Here is a 22,848-nt window from a genome sequence, read left to right as displayed (position 1 = left end):
AAACCAGCATAACTTCTTGTCGTGGCACAGAGGAGCAACCCCAGCATCCAGCTGGCTGATGGACATGGGATTGGCAAAGCCGAACAGACATCTAGTGTCAAAAAAGAAAAAAAAGAAGCCTGAATTAGCATGAACATCAGCTCTCCCTCCGCACCTAAATCGATGAGAGCGATGAGTGATCACCTTCTTTGCAAGTGTTGACGACAGCTCCGTGCAGAGGCTGGTGGCATCTCAGCCAGGCACCCAGGGTAGGTGGTGTGAAAACAGCCCCTGCTCCCTCCTCTGCAGGGGGGTCCTGGATGTGGTTTGGGGTTGGCGCTGCTGGTTTCTCGCAGGAAAGCAGATCTTTCATCTGGCACTTGAGCCTCTTGGAGCTGCAGGCGTCCTTCCTACCAAGCATCTGTCTCCTAGTCCTGCGGATGGGCACGCTCCAACCTGCATCTCACACACTCCTGTTGCCTTCACGTGATGGAAGAAAGGTGTCACACGGACAGTGGAGGAGCAGGCTCATGGCCTCTGACTCTCCTCTCTTGTATGTTAAGCACTGGAACAGGCTGCCCAGGGAACTGGTTGAGTCACCATCCCTGGAGGGGTTTAAAAGACACATAGATGAGGTTCTTAGGGACATGGTTTAGTGACAGTGTTGGGTTAACAGTTGAACTCAATGATCTTGAGGGTCTCTTCCAACCAAAATCATTCTGTGATTCTATAAACAGGAGTCATTTCACCAAAGCCACTGGAGTTGTGAACGATGAGAGAGAGGAAACAGGACCCCTCCATCTATATACTTTTCAAGGCTGGAGATGTTCACCTTCAGTTAAAGAGATGGGGAACAAGAGGGAATGGTGAAAAGTGTCAGTGAAGAGACGAGGAACATACTTGGGAGGAAAGAAAAAATTAAAAGACGACAGAAAGCAGGCATTTATTGTACTTCTGGAAAAGCTTCTCAGCTTGAAAGCATCTGAGTACGGGAAAAACTGAGTGTTGCTGTCATGGTCTCAAGAGAGAGAGGCACAGTTCTTAAAGTATGTGAACTTCAGAGAAATGCAGTCATCTGTTATGGCTATGAGGCCTCTATTTTATTTTATTTTTAATTAGAAGGATGTTTTGAATTTTTCCCACTAGCTCTTTCATTTTATTCTCTGATCTAGTCAGAAATCAGCTTCTAAGAAGGACTGGACCTGGAGAATAACTCAATGGGAAAGCACTAATGAATCTCTGAAATAAAGTTCTCCGTCTGAGACATGGGACAAAAGCAGCACACAGGGACTTCAGCACAGTGGAGACGCACCCAGTGGGGCATAAGACATCTCTGCAACGGGCAAGTTACTCTCCACTATCTACTCGGTTACTTGGAAGGTACCTTGAGTGTATCTTCCAGGAGGGAAGAGCTTGGCATTTTAATACTGCATGAAATGCCGTCTGGTCTGTGGGGCCCGCTGGGAGCAGCGTGCCTGTGCCGAGACGTCAGTAGCTTTCCACTTGAGCTCCATGAACATGATTCCTGTGCATAACTGTCTGAGCATCTTTACTCTCCAAAGATCTCTGTGATTTCAGCCGCTTCCTTTGACGATATAAATAATATGGTCTATTCTTAGCTCTCCAGCAGTATATTCAAATCTTTATCTAATTTCTGCAGAATTTTCCATTTCAGATGTTTGGGCTTCCAGAGGCAGACTGTTGCTTATCCCATGCATGGCATTATTCCTTTGATACATGATCTGAAAATTTAATTATCAGAGCAATTACTGATTTTTCTGAAATTTACAAGGAAAATATTAAAGTTTGATTAAGTGAGAATTCCCACTGGACTGATCAGCAGTGAGACCAAAATCAAACTGTATTTTTAATAGCTTTGCCAGGTCGCAATGTATGAGCAGTATCTGAACATGAAAGCCCGTTGACAAAAATCAAAACTCCGAATGCTGAGCAGTGACAGATGTCTTTCACTCGTCATAAAAATGAATATGTGCTGCTCTAGTGCCACGGCAGGGCCAGGGCAGGTGGTGTCAAAGGTGCCTTTCCAGTGGCAGCACCGGGAGTGAGCTCCTCACATTAATTATACATTCAGTTAAACTTAAGTGAGAACAAGATGGGGTCCTCGCCCTTTGGTGTTACAAGGTGCTGAACAGCATCACGTGGAGGAGCCAAGCCACAGGAAAATAACTGCTTCGTATCTTGGAGCTGAATCAGCAGCAAAATGATGGGGCATTGTCATCCCATGGTGACCCAAGAGACCTGGGCTGCTGCAGGCATTGCTCTTAGATGCCTTGTAGCAGAACTAGGACAGCAATGTCCATCGTGGGCATCTCCAAAATGCAAGTGAGGGTTACTGGTTGTGGAGCTCATGCACCTAAAAGATACTTTACGGCCTATATAGGTTTACCCCTTCTAGCAAACTGTAGTATGAAACCAACTTGTTATGGGCAGATAAACATCTGCTTAATTATTCCCTCCCAAAGATCAGATGGACATCTTAAAATACGGCACTTGTGCAGGCAGTTCGATTGCTTCTGCAGTTTGCAGGTGTGAAAAAAAGCAAATTCTTTTTAAGCATCCGCCTGGGGAACAGATGAATCAGTAAAGAGTAAAGGACAGAGATGCAGATATATCCAGTTGCATCATCAATTAAATGAGTGAAAACAGCTTAGAAACTCAGAGCTCAGTCAGCTGCTGGTTTACAAGCTCAGTGAGAAGGTGCAGTGTCTGTGCAAGGTCTCTAGTTAGACCTTGTGCCTATTCTGAGTCCTTGCAGTACCCAGAACTACATTTCTTCACAGGGCTGTAGATGAGGAGTTGAGTACTTTCATGTACTGATGACACAAAACTGTTTAGAGAAAGTAAGGAATTTACTAAAGGAGTTTTGAAATGTTTGAATTTGGTAAGAGGTGTTAACGCCAGGGGAATACACGTCCTTCAGGAACCGTGAAGCTCTTTCCATTTGCACCGTGGCAATGGGTGTCTGGGTGCGGGAGCTGTAATTCTCCCAATTTCACCACCCCCACAACATCGCTCCATCTTTCAGTGTGACACCAAGGAGTAAGGAAAAGCACAGAAATGCCTCTTAACCCAGCCTCCATCAAATCAGAACTCCCTTACACGGCGCGCTGATGCATAATGCATGAGCACTTAGTGCGCTCCCGCCCCTTCCTCGCGTGGAGGGTTAATGAGTGAAACGAATTGTGTCGTGGGGGCCAGATTCCTTTAGAAAGCTCCTCTCCCCTTCCAGAGCCTCTGGATTCATCTTTCTTAAATAAACACACTTCAGAAATCTTTTGGAGTGTAAATAAGTTAGGGCAGCAGCAAGAAAGCAATTGCCAGTGAATAATTTGTCGAGCTGCTTGCAGCTGGCCCGTCCTCCTGGGGCCAGACCTGCTGGTTGGCATTGCCCTGTTTATACCTTGTTGATCTCAATGCGTAAGCTCCTTCATTTAAAGAGTTTCCCATGATCCCCGCTCATTTTTTTCCTCCGCCCTCCCTCCCCTTTTTTGAGCTGTAATAGCCAAGGCACTGTTGACTGTGAGTACTTCAAACAATAACCTTCTGAATGATTTAGCAACGCAGCTCCTTCAATAACAGGCTCCTCTTGGATGAAATACATTCATATTTATGTAGGACAGAGGTTTTGGGAGGCTATTAAATTTACATGGCGAGCTGGCACCGCAGCCATCTTCATCCGATATGGAGAAAGGGAAAAACAGCCTTGTTGCAGCAGCAGGGAAATATTTACGAACACAGGAAAATCCTGCCAGTGTTCATTACCCAGCTGGGGGATGAGGACAGTTAACATTAAAATGGAAAAATTTATTAGATTATGAGTCCATCAGGCTGGCCTGGCGGAGTGGGATGGAGAGTTTGGTGGTGTAGGTTATGCATGGGTTTTTTCAGCTGTTTTTCTGACGGGCCCGTAATGTTGGGAGGTGGGGTTGAGCAGTTTCTCACAGAAATGAAGAAAGAAGAAGGGGAGAAACTTGCTGCGGAGCAGTGAGGGTGGGTAGAGATACCACATCACACAAACTGGTTTGGGCACGGATGGGCAGGTGACAGCAGCATGACTAATGGTCAGGAGAGGGGAATTAGCTCTCCCATGGAAGAAGCAAAGCTCGGTCCAGTGCACAGACATGGGCAGAGAGGGGGACAAGCACCTGACAGCACAGCCCAGAAGGATGCTCCCTGCACAACGTCGTGCCTTAGGAGCTCCTTAGCCCTAACCCAGCAACATGCAAGGCTTGCAGATGGATTTTGAAGACAAGACTCGCCAAACCCATGAAAATAAACAGAAATCAGGTTGACACACCACTGCCTGCTCTAGACCATGACCCTTTCAGCTGAGACTTTAGAGGAAGGAGACAGACTCCTCTCTCAGGGCTTCAGCAGAGCAGGAGCTACAGATGCAGCCAGACGGTTCCTAGACCAGCCAGAGAGCAGAAGAGCTTTTGTGTGGAGTTAAAGAATGAGCCAAAACACAGGTGGGTGTGGGGCCCTCCTGCAGTGCAGGGATGATGGGCCGTGGTAGAGAGGAAACTAGCCCCACAAGTGGCACATCCCTGCTTTACCTGCCATGTCGGGACTGGGAGCAGAGCTGCTGGAAAGCTCTTGTACCACCTCCACATCACAGTGGGACTCGACTGCTGTAAACACAGCACCTTGGTGCTGCAGAGGAGTTCGATATCGGGTAACCATGAGAGTGGGCTCAGTATGAGCAGCCGAAGGTCCATCAGGAGCGGCTCTGCTGACTCTGCTCCAACACAGCACCACCGCAGGGGCTGACAACAACCAGCCCCACATGTATTTGCTGTGTCTGGGGCTGGGAGGGCCCGGCGCTTCCCTTCTGCACCATTCCCTGCCCGTGAGCACTGGCAAGCCAGCGCCCCGGCTGCACCACCAGCCTGGGGTCACTGGGAATGGCGTTGCTAGGGCTGCTCTCCCCTCCAGCGGCTCGGGCCAAGCCGGGATCAGTGCACGCAAGGACAGATCGCTCAGGCCGGCTTTCCAGCAAGGAAGGAGAGTGTCGGAGGAGGGATGTAGGGCCGCTGAGCACACAGCATCCTTCCCCACTTTGGGGCTGGCCTATTTTTCCCTTCAGTGTGGGGGGCCCAGTGTTGGCAGAGAGATGCAACCCCGAGCAGCTGAGCACCCGCGACCTTTGAAGGGCCAGTGGCACTTTTTTGCAAGAGCAGCGAAGCATTTACAGCGGTGCCATGGCCAACCTCCAGAGCGTGCAAATTATGTTTTGCCTCTTTAAATATTCTTTGCGGTGTCCGTGAGCTTTAGTAATGCCAAAAGCACTGGAGCAGCTCCAGCTGAAACAGATAACTTGGTGTTATTCATTTGGCAAAGCAACTTTTACACCTCCCATCCTAAAGCGTTACACGTGGTAAACAAGCTGTTCAATAGCCCCTGTGTTTAACCCTGGTGGCAGCTGCCTCCTGGCCGTTTGCACGGTAGCAGCCCTGTGGTAAATAAGCAGTTTGCACAAAGTTATTTGGGATCCAAAGCATTATGGAAACGTACGATCTCTTTATTAAACTCACTGGGCTTTAGGTGGCAAATAACTTCAGCTATTCCCAAATGGCCTCAAAACACAGTGACTGCAGAAAGGCAAATTAGTCATTTTATGCTCTAAATACTTAATGTCAGTGCTAAAAATGAAGAGATGGAAGAATGTCCTGGATAAGCAGATCAGGATGCAGCCGAAAACAAACCCCGTCCTCATCTGGTGTGAATTGGTGCTGAGCAGCAGCAGAGCCGGCGCAGCGATGCCGATTTACACCCAGCCAGTAATGCCGGCATCGCTGCCCAAGCAGTGTTACGGGAGTCACCCATACGATGCTTGAAATATTTATACTGAAAACTAACAGTCTCCTCTCATTTCTGACTGAGCAGAGTTTGAAACGGAGGCAAAAACGATGACTTCAAGTGTGCTGCCCACTGATGGGCCCGGGGGATGTGAAAGGAACAGCATGAGGCTTTTCTCCTCCTTGTGGGAAAAAAGGAGGGAAGAGATAGGAAGCTGGCATTGTGGAAAGGAATTTTTTAAAAAATAAAGGCCTAACAAGTGCAGGCTGTGGTGCGCCTTGAGAGGGATCAATGCGGCAGCTTTCTGATGTGAGATAACTGAGGCAGCAGTAATGCGGACCGGGAACGGCGGAGCCCAGGGCTCTCACCCTGGGATGGGCAGAGCAGGAGCTGCTCAGAGCCCATGGGTCCGGCCAGCGGGTGTTGCATCCACAGCTTTGAGCTGGGAATGGAGCCTGGCACTGGGGCTCTTCTACTTGTTTGATTAGCTCCTTTTCCTTTGGCAGCTGAAAGGGCGCTTGGCAGCACCAGGGCTCCGCATCTTGTTGAGCTGAATAGGAGGGAGCAGGGTTTTGGCAGGCACAAAAGAACATACCACGGCTCCATCAATGGCCTCATTACGGAACGCTGTGCCTCGCAAGGAGCGGCAAAGAGCGATGGGGAGCTTTCTTCTGGTAGGCAAACACGGGTTGGAAATGCATTTCCAGCTTGACCTATTACTCTGAAGATAGCAGCTCAAAGGGAAGTTGAAAGCTTGACAATTTTTATCTGCAGAGGAGATGTGAGCGTGCATTGTCTATCTCTGGGCTGAGGGTCTGGAATCCAGCCTGTGTGTGTGTCTGTGGAGAGCAAGCGAGCTAAGCCATCTGAAGCAGAACAGTTGCACAGAAAATTAAGGGACAGGCAGGTTTTCAGGAAAGGGTTGGAGTGCCCCAGCTGTTCAATGGGTGCTCAGCACCTGATCATGTTAGGACCACGGGTGATATCTGTATTGTCTCCTGTTCATGCTTCCTGAAAGACTGAAACAACACGAGAAACCAGCCAGTAAATACTCTGCAGAGGTAGCTGGTCACCCAGTTGGCTGTATTTTAGCTCTAATTTATTATAGTATCAATACTATTTATTCATTCAGACATAATGACAAGACCGTCCATGCAGATGCCATTAATGACCTGAGCAGATACATTTTTAAAGACATGTAGGTGAGAATTTTAACAAGCCAATAATAATGTATCCTGCAAAGTCTATTTTCTCTATTATGTCCAAGCGACGGGATTTTCAGGAACATTCATTGTTCCCCGTTGATAACAATCTACAGCTGAGCTCAGTGTGAATCAGGTTAGGTCAATACCAAGTGCTTTGGAAAATCCCCAATCCCCGTATTAATATTATGAACTATTTTGAGAGCCAGTTGTACAGAGGGTGGCACAAACCACACAATATATGTCATGCTGAAGTGGGGCTGAGTGCTTTGAAAGAATATTTGCAAGTGAAAACTTGATGTGGTCTGTGGGAATCATGTCACATAGAAGTGAAGTTCGGCCATGGAAGGATGAAAGCTGTGGCTGTGGAACATGATCCAGGAACATCACAAATGAGTTTAGGGCAGAAAATTACCAAGAGTGCAATGTACATGGTGGGTACTTGTAAGAAGGAAGAAATGGGGGCAAGAGGGTAAAATGGCTGTACTGGTTTTCGTAGAATCACAGGAGAGTTTGGGTTGGAAGGGACCTTCAGAGCTCATCCAGTCCAACCCCTGCCATGAGCAGGGACATCTTCACCCACATCAGGTTGCTCAGAGCCCCGTCCAGCCTGGCCTGGGATGTCTCCAGGGATGGGGCATCTACCACTTCTATTTTTGTTTTAGTGCAAACATCCAAATCCCACGCTTTTCAGATTCTTAAATTCATGTCTTGTTCCTGCCAGTCCATCCCCAAGCCCCAGGAGCTCCCAGTTGGCCGGACTTGCCCCTGTCGAGTGTCCCCTGGGATGGGAGGGAGCAGAGTGACACGTCAGCCTGGTTGTCCCCAGCTTTCCCAGCAGACTGGTGACGATGGGCAGGCTGCCTGCTCACCCGGGCAGCGTCTTCTCACGGCTCAAGGGAGAGTGACAAACTGGCGCCGCCTGTCACAGCCTGGGCTCTGCTCTGGGGGGGAAGATGTGGTGACAGCAGCCTGTGCCCCACCACAGGCAGACCCGAGGCAGAGGCAGCCCCTCGATCTCAGTGCCCAGGGCAGGGTGATGGGTCAAATTCTAGCCTTGCTATGCTGGGACAATTTCAGAGGAATTCCCTGAAGTTAAGCTAAATTAAAACAATGCCAAGGAGGAGGGGTGAGAAACAAAACAGTGTCATCTCAAAACCTGCTCAGATGGAGCTCTGCTCGGCATACCAAGATGAATAATAAATAGCAGTTGTCCATCCATGTGGATGGATTTGCTCTGCCCACAGCAGAGGGTGCGAAAAATAAGTGCAAAGGGAGCATTTCCCAGCAGCTCTCCCTCTGCAAACCTCTTGCTCACATGGTATTGATTGAGAGACAGTACAAAGGAAAGACATTAGTTAAATAAAATGTTTTAACATGAGACGGGACATCAATAGCTGAGTTGTTCATCATCTCAAAGAGTCTCTGAGGAAAAGGAGCGTGAGCCTGTGGCTGGCTCCAGCCCAGGACAGAGACCAGCACACTGATGTCCTCTGTCCCTCCTGGCCACCCCAGGGAAACACCCAGGCTCCTTCATCCTCCCCTCCCCATGTCAGGAGCTCTATCCTGGCATGGTGGGGCTCTGTGTCGGCCGTGCTGCCGTGGAGCTGGGAGCCAGCTCCAGAGGAGCTCCCGATCCAATGCCTGTCACACTCCCCAGGCATCTGTGCCACCTCCTGGGACATGGAGGAGAAGCTCCATCAGCTCACTTGGCATCACGGTGCCAAGCTTTTAGGCGTTCCGGTGAGACGTGAGGGAGAAGAAAAGCAAGAGCAGGGCGCCTGCAGGCAAACGTCTCGGCTGGCGCTGGGGAACCTCTCCCTTCCCGGTCTGATATCAATTCCATAAATGATCTCGGGGGCATTTTACTGCAGCAGTGACTTGCGTAAAGGCAGCATGTGTGTTAAATAGCGCCGCAGCGGAGCCGCAGACCTGCCCTCCTGGAGGGAGGGTGCTGTCGGACAGGGGCCACGGCTGTCACCGGTGGGACATGGAGGACAGAGGGGTCTTTGCTTTCCCTGTGCCTGAAGCCTCGAGTCTGCTAGCCAGCTCAAAATGCTAAACCATCCTTGCAGCCATAGTGAAAAAAACGATACCGCAGTTTGGACTGCAGACAGATTCACATACTGCACAGCTCTGGAAACCTAGAAAAATGAGTGAAAACTTGTTTCTTTCTTAATGGGAAGAGCCGGAGGGATGCTCCCGTGCTCTGGCACCTCCCGCCTCGCTGCCCTGCGTGGTGGAGGGGAGGAGGCAGCTCCGGCAGTGGGAACCCGGGGTGGGGAAATCAAAAGTGTGCTACAGCCCTGGCTGAAAAGCCCCTGGGACCCAGGAAGGTTCTGCCTTGGACAATGGATTATTTTTAACTAGCTCGAATCTTCAAACACTGTAGCTTAAAAAAAGGGGGAAAAGAAAAGAATAGCCGATTTGTGCAAGCTCCCCTGCTCCCATTAAGGCGGTGGAAGTGGTGCTGTGCATTTCAATGGGGACAGAACTGTGCTTCTCATGAGATAAATTGCACCCTGGTGCTTCGCGTGCTCCGTGCAGCTCATCCTGGCTCGCTCAGCTTCGCTCTTTCCTGCCTCCCCCAAGAACACCCCTCCCTCCTTGATACGCTCCCCAGCAGATTTTTGTTGTCGTTGTTGTCACTGAGTTATTCATTTTCCATAGGCTGCCTTCATTCCCGTGGCCTTTTGCAGCTAGGAGACAAGATGTTGCCTTGGAAACAAAGCCCCTTAGATGTTTGGAGTCTCTGGGATTGCTCTGTCTGCTCCTGAGTACTTTTAGGTTATTTTTATTAACCACACAAAGATGCAGCGGGCTTGTAGCCAAGGCAGAAAGTAGCCCTAGGAGGTGGAGGGAAGGCGAGCATCTTACTGGCATCGCTCACTCTGCCGGGGATGTTTTTTTTGCAGTGCAGCACGGGCTGAACGCTTGCGAGAGAAATGGCATCTCCGGCAGGGCTGTTGTGGGGCCGGGGATGGCTGCGGGCAGGCAGAGCTGCGGTAGTGCCAGGGAGAGGGAGGATCGCCAGGGAGGAAAAGCCAAAGTAACAGAGAAGGGAAAGAAAAGAATTAAGAATGGCAGACATTTGGGTTTGTCGGGGTTTCCCATTTTCCCACCAACCATGCGATGGAGGGACCACCGCGCATGCCGTTGTGGTGGTTATAGGTCCCATCTACTTATTTTAGAAGAAATCTCATTTCCAGACCCATTAGACAGCTGTGCAAATCTCTGCTCTGAGGTTTTGTTGGCAATTCTGCTCTGTGGCACAGGGTGAGTCAGCAGCAGGACCAGACCCCAGCCTGAGCTTTGCGGAGCACTTCAGCTTCTGCCCCAAACCTGTCTGTGGAGAGCTCTGACCCCTCTGCAAGGGGGTTCAGGAGGGACGAGGGGCTGACCTGTTCCCATTTCCCCTTATCCAGAGCCTTCGCTGCAGGACACGGCCAAATCCCACTTCCTCTGTGGAGAACATTTCGGAGTAGGCTTTTACTCCTTCTTCTGCAAAGATGTAAAAAAAGAAACAAAACAAAATAAAAGAAGCTCTCTAATCCCACTCTGGTACTTGAAATATTTCCAAGCCAGCAAAAGCATTCCACAAAAAAGTGAATATACGTTATCTTCCAAAAAATAATCAGTACAGTATTAAGCCTATGCCTTGTTTCTCATGTCGACATGGTCCTCTGCTCCGCACAGCCCCGAGGGAGGGCTCCCGGCCACAGCGGCTGCATGACTTGCAGAGCCGGGGCGGCTGGTACAAAGGGAGTGGGGAGGAAGGAAAGGGCTGACATGGGATGGGGCTGGGAGACAGGGGACGAGGACTGGGAGCGTCACACCCCTGAGGTGAACACCACCCGGCCGCAGCCACGGAGAGGTTCCAGCGTGGTGCTTGAGATGTTGCAGCTGTTTCCATTCTTGACAGCAGACAGGTGTTGATGCCATCCCCACCATTTTGTGGGGCTTGAGGTGCTCTGCAATGGCAGCAAAGTGTTTTAAGGGAGGAATTCACCTTATATTCCCCATATGTATCATGTAGGATTACACACAAGGGAGCAATTTCGCTGTTTCGTGGCATTTTCCATTGGAGCTGAGCCTCACAGATGCCCAGGCTAGCAAGATGCTTGCAGATTTTCTTATCCCTTCTGGTGCATCCCCACCGGAGTGAGGAAGCCTGCCTCGTCCTCGCAAGTGTCACAAATGCTGGGCACTTTTTCCCATTGTTGCTGATTTTCCTTGTCAATACTACGTGATGCTGTGGTTACAGAGATGTAGGACTAATCAGCTACAGCAGATTATGGACTTTTTGGTTTTGACATTCTTTGATGCTATATTTGTGCCAGAAGAATAAATAATGAATACACAAAACAGCATCAAAGATTTCTTCCGGGCCCCCAGCCTATTTCTGCCTACCCTTGTTAAGCCACTATAAAGACATTTTTCTGCCAGCCTCTTATTTTACGGACTATCCTGTCATCTAATGCTGCACCGGAGGTCCCATTTATCCACTCTCTCTGAAAAGAGCAGTTAATAAAAGAAAGTTCCTGTTAATAGCCTGAGAACAGCTTCCCCTGGCATGGCAGTGCTGACACCCAACCCACCAGATTCCCAATTCTTCCCTTCCCTCACTTTTCCTCTTCTTCCCCACCCCATTCTCTGCCTACCAAAGTATTGGGGAACTTTCTTGATGTTCTTGTAAAGAAAATATAGGACATTTTTTCTCTGTAGCAACCTGAAACCACATAGAAGCAAATCTGTCAGTGTGTGAAGTGCCTCTGCTCGGGTAAGGAGGAACTTGCTGGGGTTTAGTCTCTGTAATCCCTGCTGATCTGAGGAAGAGCTCCTCTGGGACCATTACAAGCACTCAAGTCTTGATTTTGCTGGCGATACAGCAGCACGGGAGAGATTTAGCTACAAATTCATCTTTCATTTGTTCCAAACTCTGGGGCTCCTTCTAGGCAGCCACAAACACCTCGACCAGCAACGTCTCAGCCTCAGTCCCATCAGATGCAGCTCCCACTCGCAGCAGGACCTCAGCCAAATGCTCCCCCGCCCCAACATCTTCAAACTCTTGGTCCTCCCTGCAGAGGAGGGTTCACAGACAGCTGGAAATTGAGACACAGGGAAGCTAAATGAAAGTTGTAGTAAGAAGAACTCACAGGCAAAACTTTGCTAACCAGCAACTCAATGAATCACGTCTTATTTCAGCCCATCCCCTTCATGGTGTTAATATGACGCCTCTTGAGACTGCAGAGGTCTCCGAGTCACCCTGCGGCTCCATCGCTGGCTGTGTGCAGCCACAGACCAAAGAGCAAAATGTTATCAAACCAGTGCAGGCGAAGGCAGCGAGCATATGCATTCGTAGGATTTTGGGTCCGCAGAAGAATGCAGGGGAACATGTTTGATCGAAGCTGGTTTTTTACATCACCTTTTTTTTCAGTGCTGCCACCAAATGGAAAATCCCATATTATTTGGCTGCTGTGATACCTGCCCTCACACCAGCAATGCAAGAAATAATTTTGAGACACCCTGTCAGGCAGAAGGCTTGTGTATGGACACCAAACCCACCGACTGCTGTCGCTGTTTCAGTGGAGCGCAGTATGAAATCCCCACCCAGATATCCCAATTATGGGTTAGGGAGAAGAAAAGAGGCAACGGGGAGATGAAATTCAGCATGATTGGGGTGGGGGGATTTTTCCTCTCCACCTTGTTCCTATCTTCAACACAGATCACCCAGTAAAATAGGACTATAAAATGCAACAAGGCTCTTTCTGGTTGAAACACCATCTCTTTCTTCAGGGACAGATGACTGTAACCCACAGCCCTAGTCCTTCATCATACGAGGCACTGATAAATCTGTGAGATTAACTGTGGAGTGGAGATTAGCACCCACCGTTCAGCATCAAGCTCTGAGCATTAAACTAATTACTAGTTCCAGCGCTGCACGGCTTCCCAGCAGGAAGGCGCTGCCCTATAAATCATCATACACGAGTGGCATTTAGCCAGAGATGTTTAAAAAATCTGGCTTTATCCTGGGAATACTCCCACCATAGGGACCAGTTTCCCTTTCTGTTCCAAAGACAAAGCATGTTCCTCTGTTGTGGTGGGAGAGCTTCGAACGAAACCGTGTCCCCTCTGCCCTGCCACACTTGCACAGTCACCTGGAGGGATCTTGGTGTGGAAAATCTTAAAGACATTTGAAAAGTGGAAGACGTGCAGGCTAAAGCTGCTGGGAATTCCGAAACCCGGAGTGGCTTCCCAGAGAATCACCATCACTCCCGCTTAGCTCGTCCTCAGCCATCCACTTTGAAATGAATGTAAAATAGCCATTTATTTTATAAATGCCCGGAGCCAACACAGCGTCCCCACCTGCTCTCCCCCTGTGGGATATCAGACATTTCCCCACCATTTACTGCAACACAAACATTCCAATGCCATTGCAGTTTATGGACTTCTAGCCAGCAGAGAGGATTTTACAGCGAGCAGAAGAGCAGCAGGCTGCAAGGATTTTGTTCTCTCGTCTTTACACGTTTCCAGCCTCCTCCTCAGCACCGTGGCAGAGCACTTCCCTGCGGAGCACAAAGCCATGCGGAGGATGTCCCCATCTGTGACCCTCTCTCCCATCCCCTCACTGGTGGGCAGCGCTGTCTGTGCCTGAGTGGTCCAACCACCATCAGCGAGGGGTGATGTTCGTCTTTGTGGGTCCCATGCCCGGCCCTTTTGCTCAGTGCTTGTAGGACAGAGGACCCATCAAAGCATCCTGCGCTTGGAGGGATGCAGGTGGAGTTTGCAGCGGCTCTCGGTCTCTCAGGGATGCTGATTTCTTGAATTTGAAGTGACTGGGACCAACAGAGTGCTGTTTTCTCACCTTCCATTGCAGCTAGTGGGTCAGAACCGATTTTGAGAACATTTAACACATTTTCTGGCTTTCCCATCCTTTCTCGGAAAAATCAGGTCAGCTATCCACCATGTTTGTCTTGCCCAGCTCAGGAGCTCTTCTGAGCTCCTCCAGAACAGAGGAGAACCTACGATTTGCTAGAACAAAGCGAATTTGGGAAGTGACTTGCCCTTCGGTGGTATCCCTCTTGCAGGCTGAGTTCTGTGTTGTTGGGTGGTAGATTTTTTCCACCTGTCTGGTGAGCGAATTGCTATTTCCCACAGGATGTAGGGCTGTAGGAACTCTTACAATGGTGTTGGCCAACTGACAGCCCAAGGTCTTAGTCTAGTCCATGCATTATTGAGTCCGTGGATTGCCAGGTAGTCAGTAGTCCAAGCAAACATGGAATATTATTGTATGTGTGTTGCAGGAATGAAAAGAAGCTTGTACCAACCCAAGAGCTAGCAAATTTTATTTGCTCAGCTGCAGTATCATACAGAATGGGTAGGAATAAAAGTAGTACCAAACTCAAAGCAATTGGCCTGCTTCAGAGCCATAATAATCTATAATATCAGTCCTGCTCAACGTCTCCCCAAATAGGAACCAGCAGACAGAAAACACAGCAGTAACAAGGTTTCAGGACAGGCATCCTAGACCAAGTACCAGACACACAGAAGTTGTTTGGTCGAGACAGTCAGAGGTGACGGGACCATCTTGGCTCCAGATGGACGTGAAAACCAGGGCTTTACTAATTTCTAGCCAGGCTGCACAGCCTCAGCAGGGGAGATCTGCACGTCACCGTGGCTGTCGGGTTATGTTTTCTGTACGAAACTGTCTCTGCCCGCAGACAGACAGCAGCCCTTTGGCATTGTACCCAAGTCAACCGACCTTTTTGTGAGCTGTTTTACACGAGCAGGGTAGAAGATGGCCAGCATGACGCTGCGGAAAGCCAACCATCTCTAACTTAATTTGTTAGGCTTAGCTTTGCTGTGTGATGCAAATTTCTAGAGCTCTACACTGAGCTTTGCACCACTGTAAACCCGTCTTTCCCAGACCACTGGGATCTGTTTCAGGAGCTTTCCAGGTCCACCTCCAACTAACAAGAGTGCAGAGGGGATGTAGTTTGGGTGCCCACCTCAAGGTATTCTCTGAAGGGATAGATTTGAATAAGCTACTGGGTAGTTTTTTACTAGCTCAACGCCTTCCAGGGTCTCTCAGCAAGCCAAATGCCAAGAAGACGTGGGAGGCCTTGATTAAATGTTCTGAAGGTGGATGAAAGAGTGGAGGAGGAAGGGAGAAGGTTGTCTGTCCTGCGATGCACAGCAGCTGCTTCATGCCAGACAGATTTCCACAGATTCAGAGGTCAGCTCTGAAACACAGATGTGTGAGAAAGAGAGGGAGAATGAGGGGGAGAGTCATACGTGTAGCTGTTTATTCAGCATCTACAAAAACTCATATGGACTTGGAGCTGGGCCCTGGATGTCTCTGGAAGAGGCGTATTCACCAGCCTGGCTTTGTTTCCAGAATTCATTCAGGCTGTAAATGCCGTGAAAATAACTGGCTTTTGCTGCGGTGTGGCCACGCTGCAGCTGGGAAGCAGGGTCCAGATTTCTGACAGGCTCTGGAAGGATGAGGAGAAGGTTTTCAGTTTTTGAGCCATGTTCTGCCCTCAGGCTACCGGACCTTGTTTCTCACTGAAGTAGCAGTACGTACTGTCCTACCCCGAGGTCTGGGTCTGAGTCCTCCAAGAAGGTCTCTCTCCAGGGACATCCTTTGGGGATGCTTGATGATTTCAAGACATCAATTTGATTTCCCCCCCGGTTGCTGGCTGGTGATGGTCACCAGTCTTCACAATGCTGGTTTACTGATAACTAGTACTGTGTCTCCGATTTGTCTTGCATGGCCAGGAAAATGCAATGCTTGTCTTTTCCCCCCCACCCCATGGATTTTCTGAAATGTTCTGAAATGCAGCTTTGAGTACAACCACCAGAGGCAATTGCCCCAGTGTTAACCTTTGAGATGGGCTGAGTGACAAGTATGATTAATCAGAATAAATAACAAAATAGCAAAAAATAGCAAAAATGATATTTCCTGGGATTTATTTTACCAAAAGGAAAGCACGGTACAATGTGACACCCTGGGTCAGCTCTCCTGTGGGTGTAAGTCAGTGCAGCTCTATAGGGTTTTGCAGATTTGTACCACATAGCTTCACATAAGGCTTTGCCTTTCCCTTAAATTGTTCCCTTCCAGAAAACTATTGCTTTTGGGGGGAAAAAAAAAAAGGAAAAAAGTCCCCTAGTTAGTGTCCGAGTATTTGCAAAGGATCAGAGACAGGGTTTATCTTGGGATGGTCACAGAGGTGGGGACCTGAGTCCCACTCCAGTACAACTCCATGGCAGGCAGGGCAGGAGCAGCTCTGCTGGTACCTTCACGGGCACGGATCATGGCTGGTGGTGAGGAACAAATAACGAGGGGTGATCTAGATCTGCATGGTGAAAAATAACTGGCTTGCAGAGACAGACGTGACTACTACTAACATCAGGCTGCTAGGAAGAGCCCCTCTCCCTTCCAGCAAGGTAACAAATTAATTGGGCTCTGTGGCTGTTGCAAGCGAAGTCACAAGTTTGCTTGCTGAGCACAGCCTCTGTGCTTGGTGACAGTGACATATGGGAGACAATTAAATAACCGTGGTTATGTCCAGGTTAGTGAGAAAACGGATCCCCTTATGGACTGGATTTGTACCACGTGTCTGGTGCGAAGGTAAACGCACAACCCGGGGTTAGAAAGGAGACAAGCTGCCTTCCCACTAAGTTTACGAGCTTCTTGTTCACATCTGCCTGTGGATTTTACTGTCATTTTAAAACCTCGCCCTGCCCTGGCTTTACTGAGCCCTCTCCATTCCCTGACAGATACGGAGGTTTGCTCTTTAACAAAGGGTCCTCTAGCTTGATGGCTCAAGCTATCCCAAGGTTTCTGAGCTCAGCTGTTTCCCCAGGCCAAGCCCAACCAGCTCCAGGTCTCCTGCTGTAGGTGGACAGGTCCAGCACTCAGGAGTGACCCAGAGCTGAACAAATCCTGCCCTCGGTAACAAACAACCCCAACGCGATCAGCTCAGGGCTGAGGCTTTGACCCTCTGTGGAAAGCACGAGCGGTTGGAAAGTGGCAGCAGGACGCATGGGAAAGCTCCAGGGATGGGCTGGGATGCTCCTGCCAGGTAAGAACCAGCCTGAAGGAGACCAGCCCATCTCCTTACCCTCCTCCCGGCCAGTGGTACTGCGGGGACAGGAGATGGAGCAGCTGGGGAAAGGCAGAGGCAGCAGTGGAGGGAGCAGCCCTGCACCATTTTGTGGCTCCTTCCAGCAGTCTCAGGGGCAGAGCGCTGCCTGCTTTTAGCTCCCAAAGTAGCTGAAATACCACCGTGATATTCATTAATGAAAACCCTGTTGGATGGGAACTGCGGGGTGAGGGGGGGGGGCTGGTTGGTTGGTCTGTTTTGTTTTGCTTTATTTAATTGCTGGCTTTAGTACAGAGGCAGAGCGTGGCAGGAGGTTCGGCTCCTCTCTCCTCGGGAAAAGCGGGAGCACCAGACCCGGGGGAGGCGGGAAGGCAAAAGTCAATCAGGCAGTATTTAAAAATCTACCTGCTGGGCCCAGGGGGGGCTGGAGATTTTAATGTCATTCCCAGCTTGAGATGCAGCCTGGAGAGTGAGAAAAGAAAGGGGCATCTTTTCTTCTTGGATCCTTAATTGCTCGTTAAATCATCTAACAAATGCCTGAACTCCTGGATGGCCCCATGCTCCTTGACAGAGGGACTTCATCATTGGTAGGGGGGAGGAGTATTTTTAAAAATATTCATTTCACCTGCTTTTTCTGCGTCTGCAAAAAGGGGAGTTCAATGGCTCACTCTGCAAAATAAAACTAAGTCTGGAATATTTTTATAACCATTCAGCAGGAGCAATAAACTTTCCTACAAGTCATTCCCCTGCTCCAGCTTGTCAGCTCTCAGTTGGCTGCGCGGGAGGACAACCTCTCCCATCCCCAAAAGGGACCTCTGGTGACTGCAGAGGAACATGGGCCAAAATAATCCCCTGCCTTACGAGCTCAGCCTCACTTGTGGCCCAAGCAGACCTGATAACCGCAGCCAGGGGTGCCTGTCCTGGTCACTCCCGCTCTGCCCAGTCATCGCTGTTTGGCTGTGTCTTCTGCTCAAACCCTCTTGTGATGGGTCTTAAATCACAAGGGACTTCCACAAGTCTCAGTGGTGGAAAAGGTGAGGCAGCTCTTTCCCAGCATGGAAAGTGTGATGACTGTGATGTTCCCTCTAAAGCTTTGCAGAAAGCAACCTGCAGTTGAATCCACAAAGCTCAGAAGAAGCCCAGACTCTGCCCATAAGAGCTTCGAACATGGTTTGCCATCACAGACAGATGGACAGATCTGTGACTTACACCTATTTTTCCCCCCCAGTAGTCAAGATAACACAGGAAAGACCTCCTTCCTACCTGACTGAAAGCATGGATGCTTTTTCTGCACCACCCATGCACAAATAACAAGGCCACACCAGACCGCAGCTCCGAGCAGACTGGCCATTAGCAGGTTTCGTGTTATTTAGAGTCTGTGAAAAGAGCAGAATTACAGCTCCAGCAGGGCAGGAAAACCGTACTGATGATTTGTGAATATTCTCTGAGCTCACGAAGCACTCCGGGGCAGAAAACAAGCTTTTGAAATTAACTGAACTCTTCAAGGTTCTTCGTTTGTCTTGGCTTTGAGGTGTGAGTCACCGATACTATATCTGCAAAATGAGCAGAGTCTGTACAGAGGGCTGGGAGGATTCCTGGGCAGTAAAATATGAAGTTAAGTATTCTGCAAGAAAGACTTCATGTTCATAAAGTCTTCGAAGCATAGAGACTCCACCCCATTAAGTTTTATGGGATGGTGTCTCCATACAGTATGGAGATTTCTGCAGCCCATAATCACTGGATGTTCCAGGGGCTTGGGGCTTTCTCTGAGTATTGAAATCTCCAGCAGCATCAGTCTCCAGTGCTAGTGGTTTGTGATTTTTCAGCAATTTCAGTATTCAATAAAAAGAGGCTGCAGAGGAGTTTTGATCCTGGCCTTGCAGGCCATGTCGTACACCTTGTCCTTCCCACCCCTGCAATTAGGTTATTGCGGCGCTCTTCAACATGGGCACTCCTCCCCTTCTCATTGTACTCATGACCTAAGGAGCAGTCTGCTTGCTTTGCCACAAAACCTGCCACACCTTGTCCCCAGGGAGAGCAACCCATTCCGCAGTTGGGCTGTTCCCTTTAGAGCTGCCAAATCTGAGCATCAGGCAGGAGGACCAGCAGCCCCTGGCCGGGCAGAGGAGCAGGACAGAGCCTGCTGCAGCAGGAAGGATGAAGAAGTTCCTCCAGCAGACGATGCACAGGCTCCCCAGGACCTGCACACTCAACCGCAGGTGGCTTTGTGCTCATGAGATGGGTCACTGGGATGGACAGGGGTTGTTTGGCCATGGGACAGTGACAGTGAAGCACAGGCACTGCCTCTACTCCTCTTTGTGAGACTCGTGTTTCTGGTCAGCGTTCACTGACTTAGACCAAACACCCTGGAAGGAGAGGACTTCCACCTGTGTTTGTCCAAGAATGGGTTCAATCTAGCAGACAAGAGAAAGGGTAATAAAAAAAGGAGGTTGTCTTCACTGTTTTATTGTAAGCACACATAAGGAATAAGAGCTCCTCTTTTCCGAGTAATTATAGCAATAACAATTAGTTTTGTTTCAGCTGGTAGAAATATGAGACTTGTCCAAAATTTCTGAATCAGTGAAAGAAGAACTCTGCCAATTAACCAACACCCTCAGGGTTTCGTGAGTCGGGGGGGTGTGTGGAAGATCCACTTACTGCAAAGCAAACAGAGGGGGGGCATGAATTTGGGCATCCTGCTTTGCAAATGAGCCAAACATCAACCACTGTGGACTAGTACAGTAGGGCTGGACTCAGCTGTTCCAAGGCTGTCTAGACATTCCCATCCTAAATCTGGGACATCCTCCGGACCTGAGTTGCGTCAGAGCACTATCCTTCAGGAAAAGATGCTGTTCCAGAGAATCACATTTTTCTCACCAAAAAAGATTCCATCTTAAAACGGCCAGCTGGCCCTGCCCTCCCTGCCAGACTCCTGAACCGCGGGAGATTCCGCTCCCTCTGAGTCACAAAGCACCGCCGCCAGCCAAGGTGGTCTGTGTTAACAGGAATTGTCCCCTGGAGCAGGGGCTCAAAGCAAAGAACAAGAATTCAGGAAAAGCAATAAACCGGCATACAAAAAAAAATTGTTTCTGGAGCCTTTTTGCTGTTCTTTCTGATACAAACAGCCCCTACTCCAGCAAGGTTACACACCCATTTAAAACAGGTATCTTTGCAGGGTAATGCATCACTTCGCTAACAATTTAAAATGTACGTATATGAATTTCCTTCTGTTCCCAAGAAGCTCCACTCATATGTAGTACGGACTGGTTTGTCTGCTGAATACAAATATTTGTTGATTGCACTAATAGCCTCTTTCCTTGTGGCTTCCTTTCTCCATCCTCCTTTTGCCTTTTCTGCTGGATCATACAGTGTGGATCCTAAAGCCCCATCCCAGGAAACGGAGCCTCTCTGCCCCTGGCAGTTTGTTGAACTTTTTCTGAAATCTCTGGCTTCCAGTTCTGCCTTCTGACCTCTTGTTTCTCTCCTCTGCAGGCTGATGCCAAGATGGTCTGCGATGTCGTAAGTCGGATGGAGGACACAGAGCCCTTCTCTCCAGAGCTGCTGTCAGCCATGATGAGACTCTGGGCAGACTCCGGGATCCAAGAATGCTTCAATCGATCCCGGGAATATCAACTTAATGACTCGGCCCAATAGTGAGTATCCCTGTCCATAGTCTTTTGTGGAAAGAAGTTGCATTTGGCCTTGTTAAAGTTTTAACTAAAGTTAATGACCTCGTAGCAGTGGATCTGAACATGGTTCTGCTTACAGACTGAAATGAGTGTTGGTCACAGGCTGCTACAAGGCAGAAGAGATCAGGCAGGACATTCATGTCCCCTCTGGCCAGTCTGGGGTCAGGTCTGTGACCCCAAGGCTGGGTTTCCAAACTGCTCCCAAATGGCTCAAGGTAGGTTTCTACAAACACGGATCTAGTGAGCAGGGGCAGACCAACCTGTGGACATGGCTGATGGCTTCTTCCTTTGTCTGACGGAGAACAGAGGGTATGATCACCTGCTGTGTACAGCAGCACAGCTCCGGGGTTTGCTTTTCTGACAGTCATACACTGTACTGATAGGTGGCTGGATTACAACCAAGAGTAAGGGATGTCTTTGCCTTTATAGTGTCGTTGTGTTATTCTCGTCATACAGTTGGTGGCATCTCTACCACCAGGGACCACATCCAGATTTTTTTGAACGGTGATTGTCTGAATCCATGGCTTTGATTCATCCTATCATAAGGACAGGACATCTAATGGTTGCTCTGGCCCTGAAGAAACTTTGAGTGCTTCCCCAGTTTCATTTCAGACACATTTCTGGTGATAACTCACCCAATCTGTTTGCCTCCACCTAGGCAAGGAGGCTAAAGCTTTTCATCCTGTCATTTCAATCACAGCAGCTGTCGCAGTCAGGCAAAATGTCCCCTGGCCCTGTACTGAGTCAGTAAAACGTGGTTAAGCATAAGAAGGAACAAACAAGCACGGAGTGATCATTTCCCCAGTTATACACTTGGATCTTTGGGTAGTCAGGGAAATAGAGGCTTCCCCAAATGGTGACAGGGGAATGCGATGTCCATGCTTTTGGCTTTCACAATATCCCTTGTCAACAAGTTCACCAGCTCACTCATGCACTTCTGGAGCTGTTATTGCATGTTCGGATTCTCTGGCACCTCTGCTTAGGGTTTTCCTGGATATCCGTCAAAACACAAACCCAGGCACCGGCATGGTTGATGGTTTTGTTCTGTGTGGTGAGCCTGACTATCCCCAGCCTGCACCAGCTCCTCCCATCCCAGCTGGCAGGGCAGTTAGGGAGCGCAGGATTATTTCTGCTCTCGTGGTGCTGCAGCAGAAGGCGAGTGATGACGCATCACTTGGCATTGACCAGAAACCAAATGGAAAACCTGCAGATGTGTGATTGGTGTCACAGCATCCTACCCAACCATTTCTCACCACGAGCGACTACATCTCAGGGATGATCTTGACATTATGCTGCCTTTTAATCACTACTAGGGTGGACATCCATGTTTAATCTGTATTTCATTGCCTGTAATAGCAAAATCAGCCTTCTCTTGCCAGCAATTTCTTTTTTCTTTTTTTTTTTAAGAGTCTGATGGCAAAAACATACCTTTAGAGATATAAATTATACAAAATGCCAGTCCTAAGTGCATTACAACCTTGTGGAAAATTCTTCAATTGTTTTAAAGCCAATTACCATGAGGAAAGTATTTTGATTTTCCTTCCGTGCAAGATAGCAGTTGAAAATAATAAGCATAGCCCTCAGAATGTGACCAGCTGCTGGGCAATTCATCAGCAAGGGCTCTGAAACCACAAGGAGTTTCTAGACATCAACTGAAGAGTCTCTGTGCTGTGGTCTTCGTAGCAATATCAATGTGTGGTTGCAGCCCAGCAGAATGAGTTTTGGTGTCTGTAACAAAATCTCCTGCATCCAGAGGAGGATGCAGGGTCCTCTGTGTCGGGGGAGGGCTGTGCTGCCTTTCTCCTTGGCCACATTTGTTTTCTCTGGGCTGGGTCAGATGGTGAAGCTGGAGATAACAAAGTCCTTTGCACTGATGGACCTGCTGCTGTTTAGGAGGCTCTGGTGGTTCTGTCACCAGGAGCAGAGATGCTGTCACAGGGCCGGGCACTGTAACGCGTCCTGCGGCACCTCTAGGCTTTGGTGCCATCACACCAGATGGTGATGCGAGTGAGAGCTCAGTTGGTGCTTATTCACGCCCAGTGGACACCC

At 49.1% G+C, this 22,848-nt stretch overlaps 1 protein-coding gene across 3 annotated transcripts in view; it reads left to right on the top strand.

Annotated features, from left to right (window-relative positions):
• GNAO1 (G protein subunit alpha o1) overlaps positions 1-22,848 on the top strand; it is a 130,712-nt gene that overhangs the window by 72,173 nt on the left and 35,691 nt on the right. Inside the window, exons 4-6 of one of the 3 annotated variants that reach the window (XM_065640660.1) lie at positions 4,418-4,445; positions 6,441-6,473; positions 20,667-20,763. In XM_065640660.1, coding sequence (XP_065496732.1) covers positions 4,418-4,445; positions 6,441-6,473; positions 20,667-20,763 — 158 coding nt within the window. Of the gene's footprint in view, positions 1-4,417; positions 4,446-6,440; positions 6,474-15,161; positions 15,201-20,602; positions 20,764-22,848 lie in introns of all 3 variants that reach the window. The other 2 variants (XM_065640659.1, XM_065640658.1) reach the window with 2 other exon arrangements.

The sequence above is a fragment of the Caloenas nicobarica genome, chromosome 9, assembly GCF_036013445.1.
Source record: "Caloenas nicobarica isolate bCalNic1 chromosome 9, bCalNic1.hap1, whole genome shotgun sequence".
NCBI classification, from domain to species: domain Eukaryota; kingdom Metazoa; phylum Chordata; class Aves; order Columbiformes; family Columbidae; genus Caloenas; species Caloenas nicobarica.
Note: the sequence above shows the minus strand (reverse complement) of the source record. Positions and strands in the feature narration are given on the sequence as shown.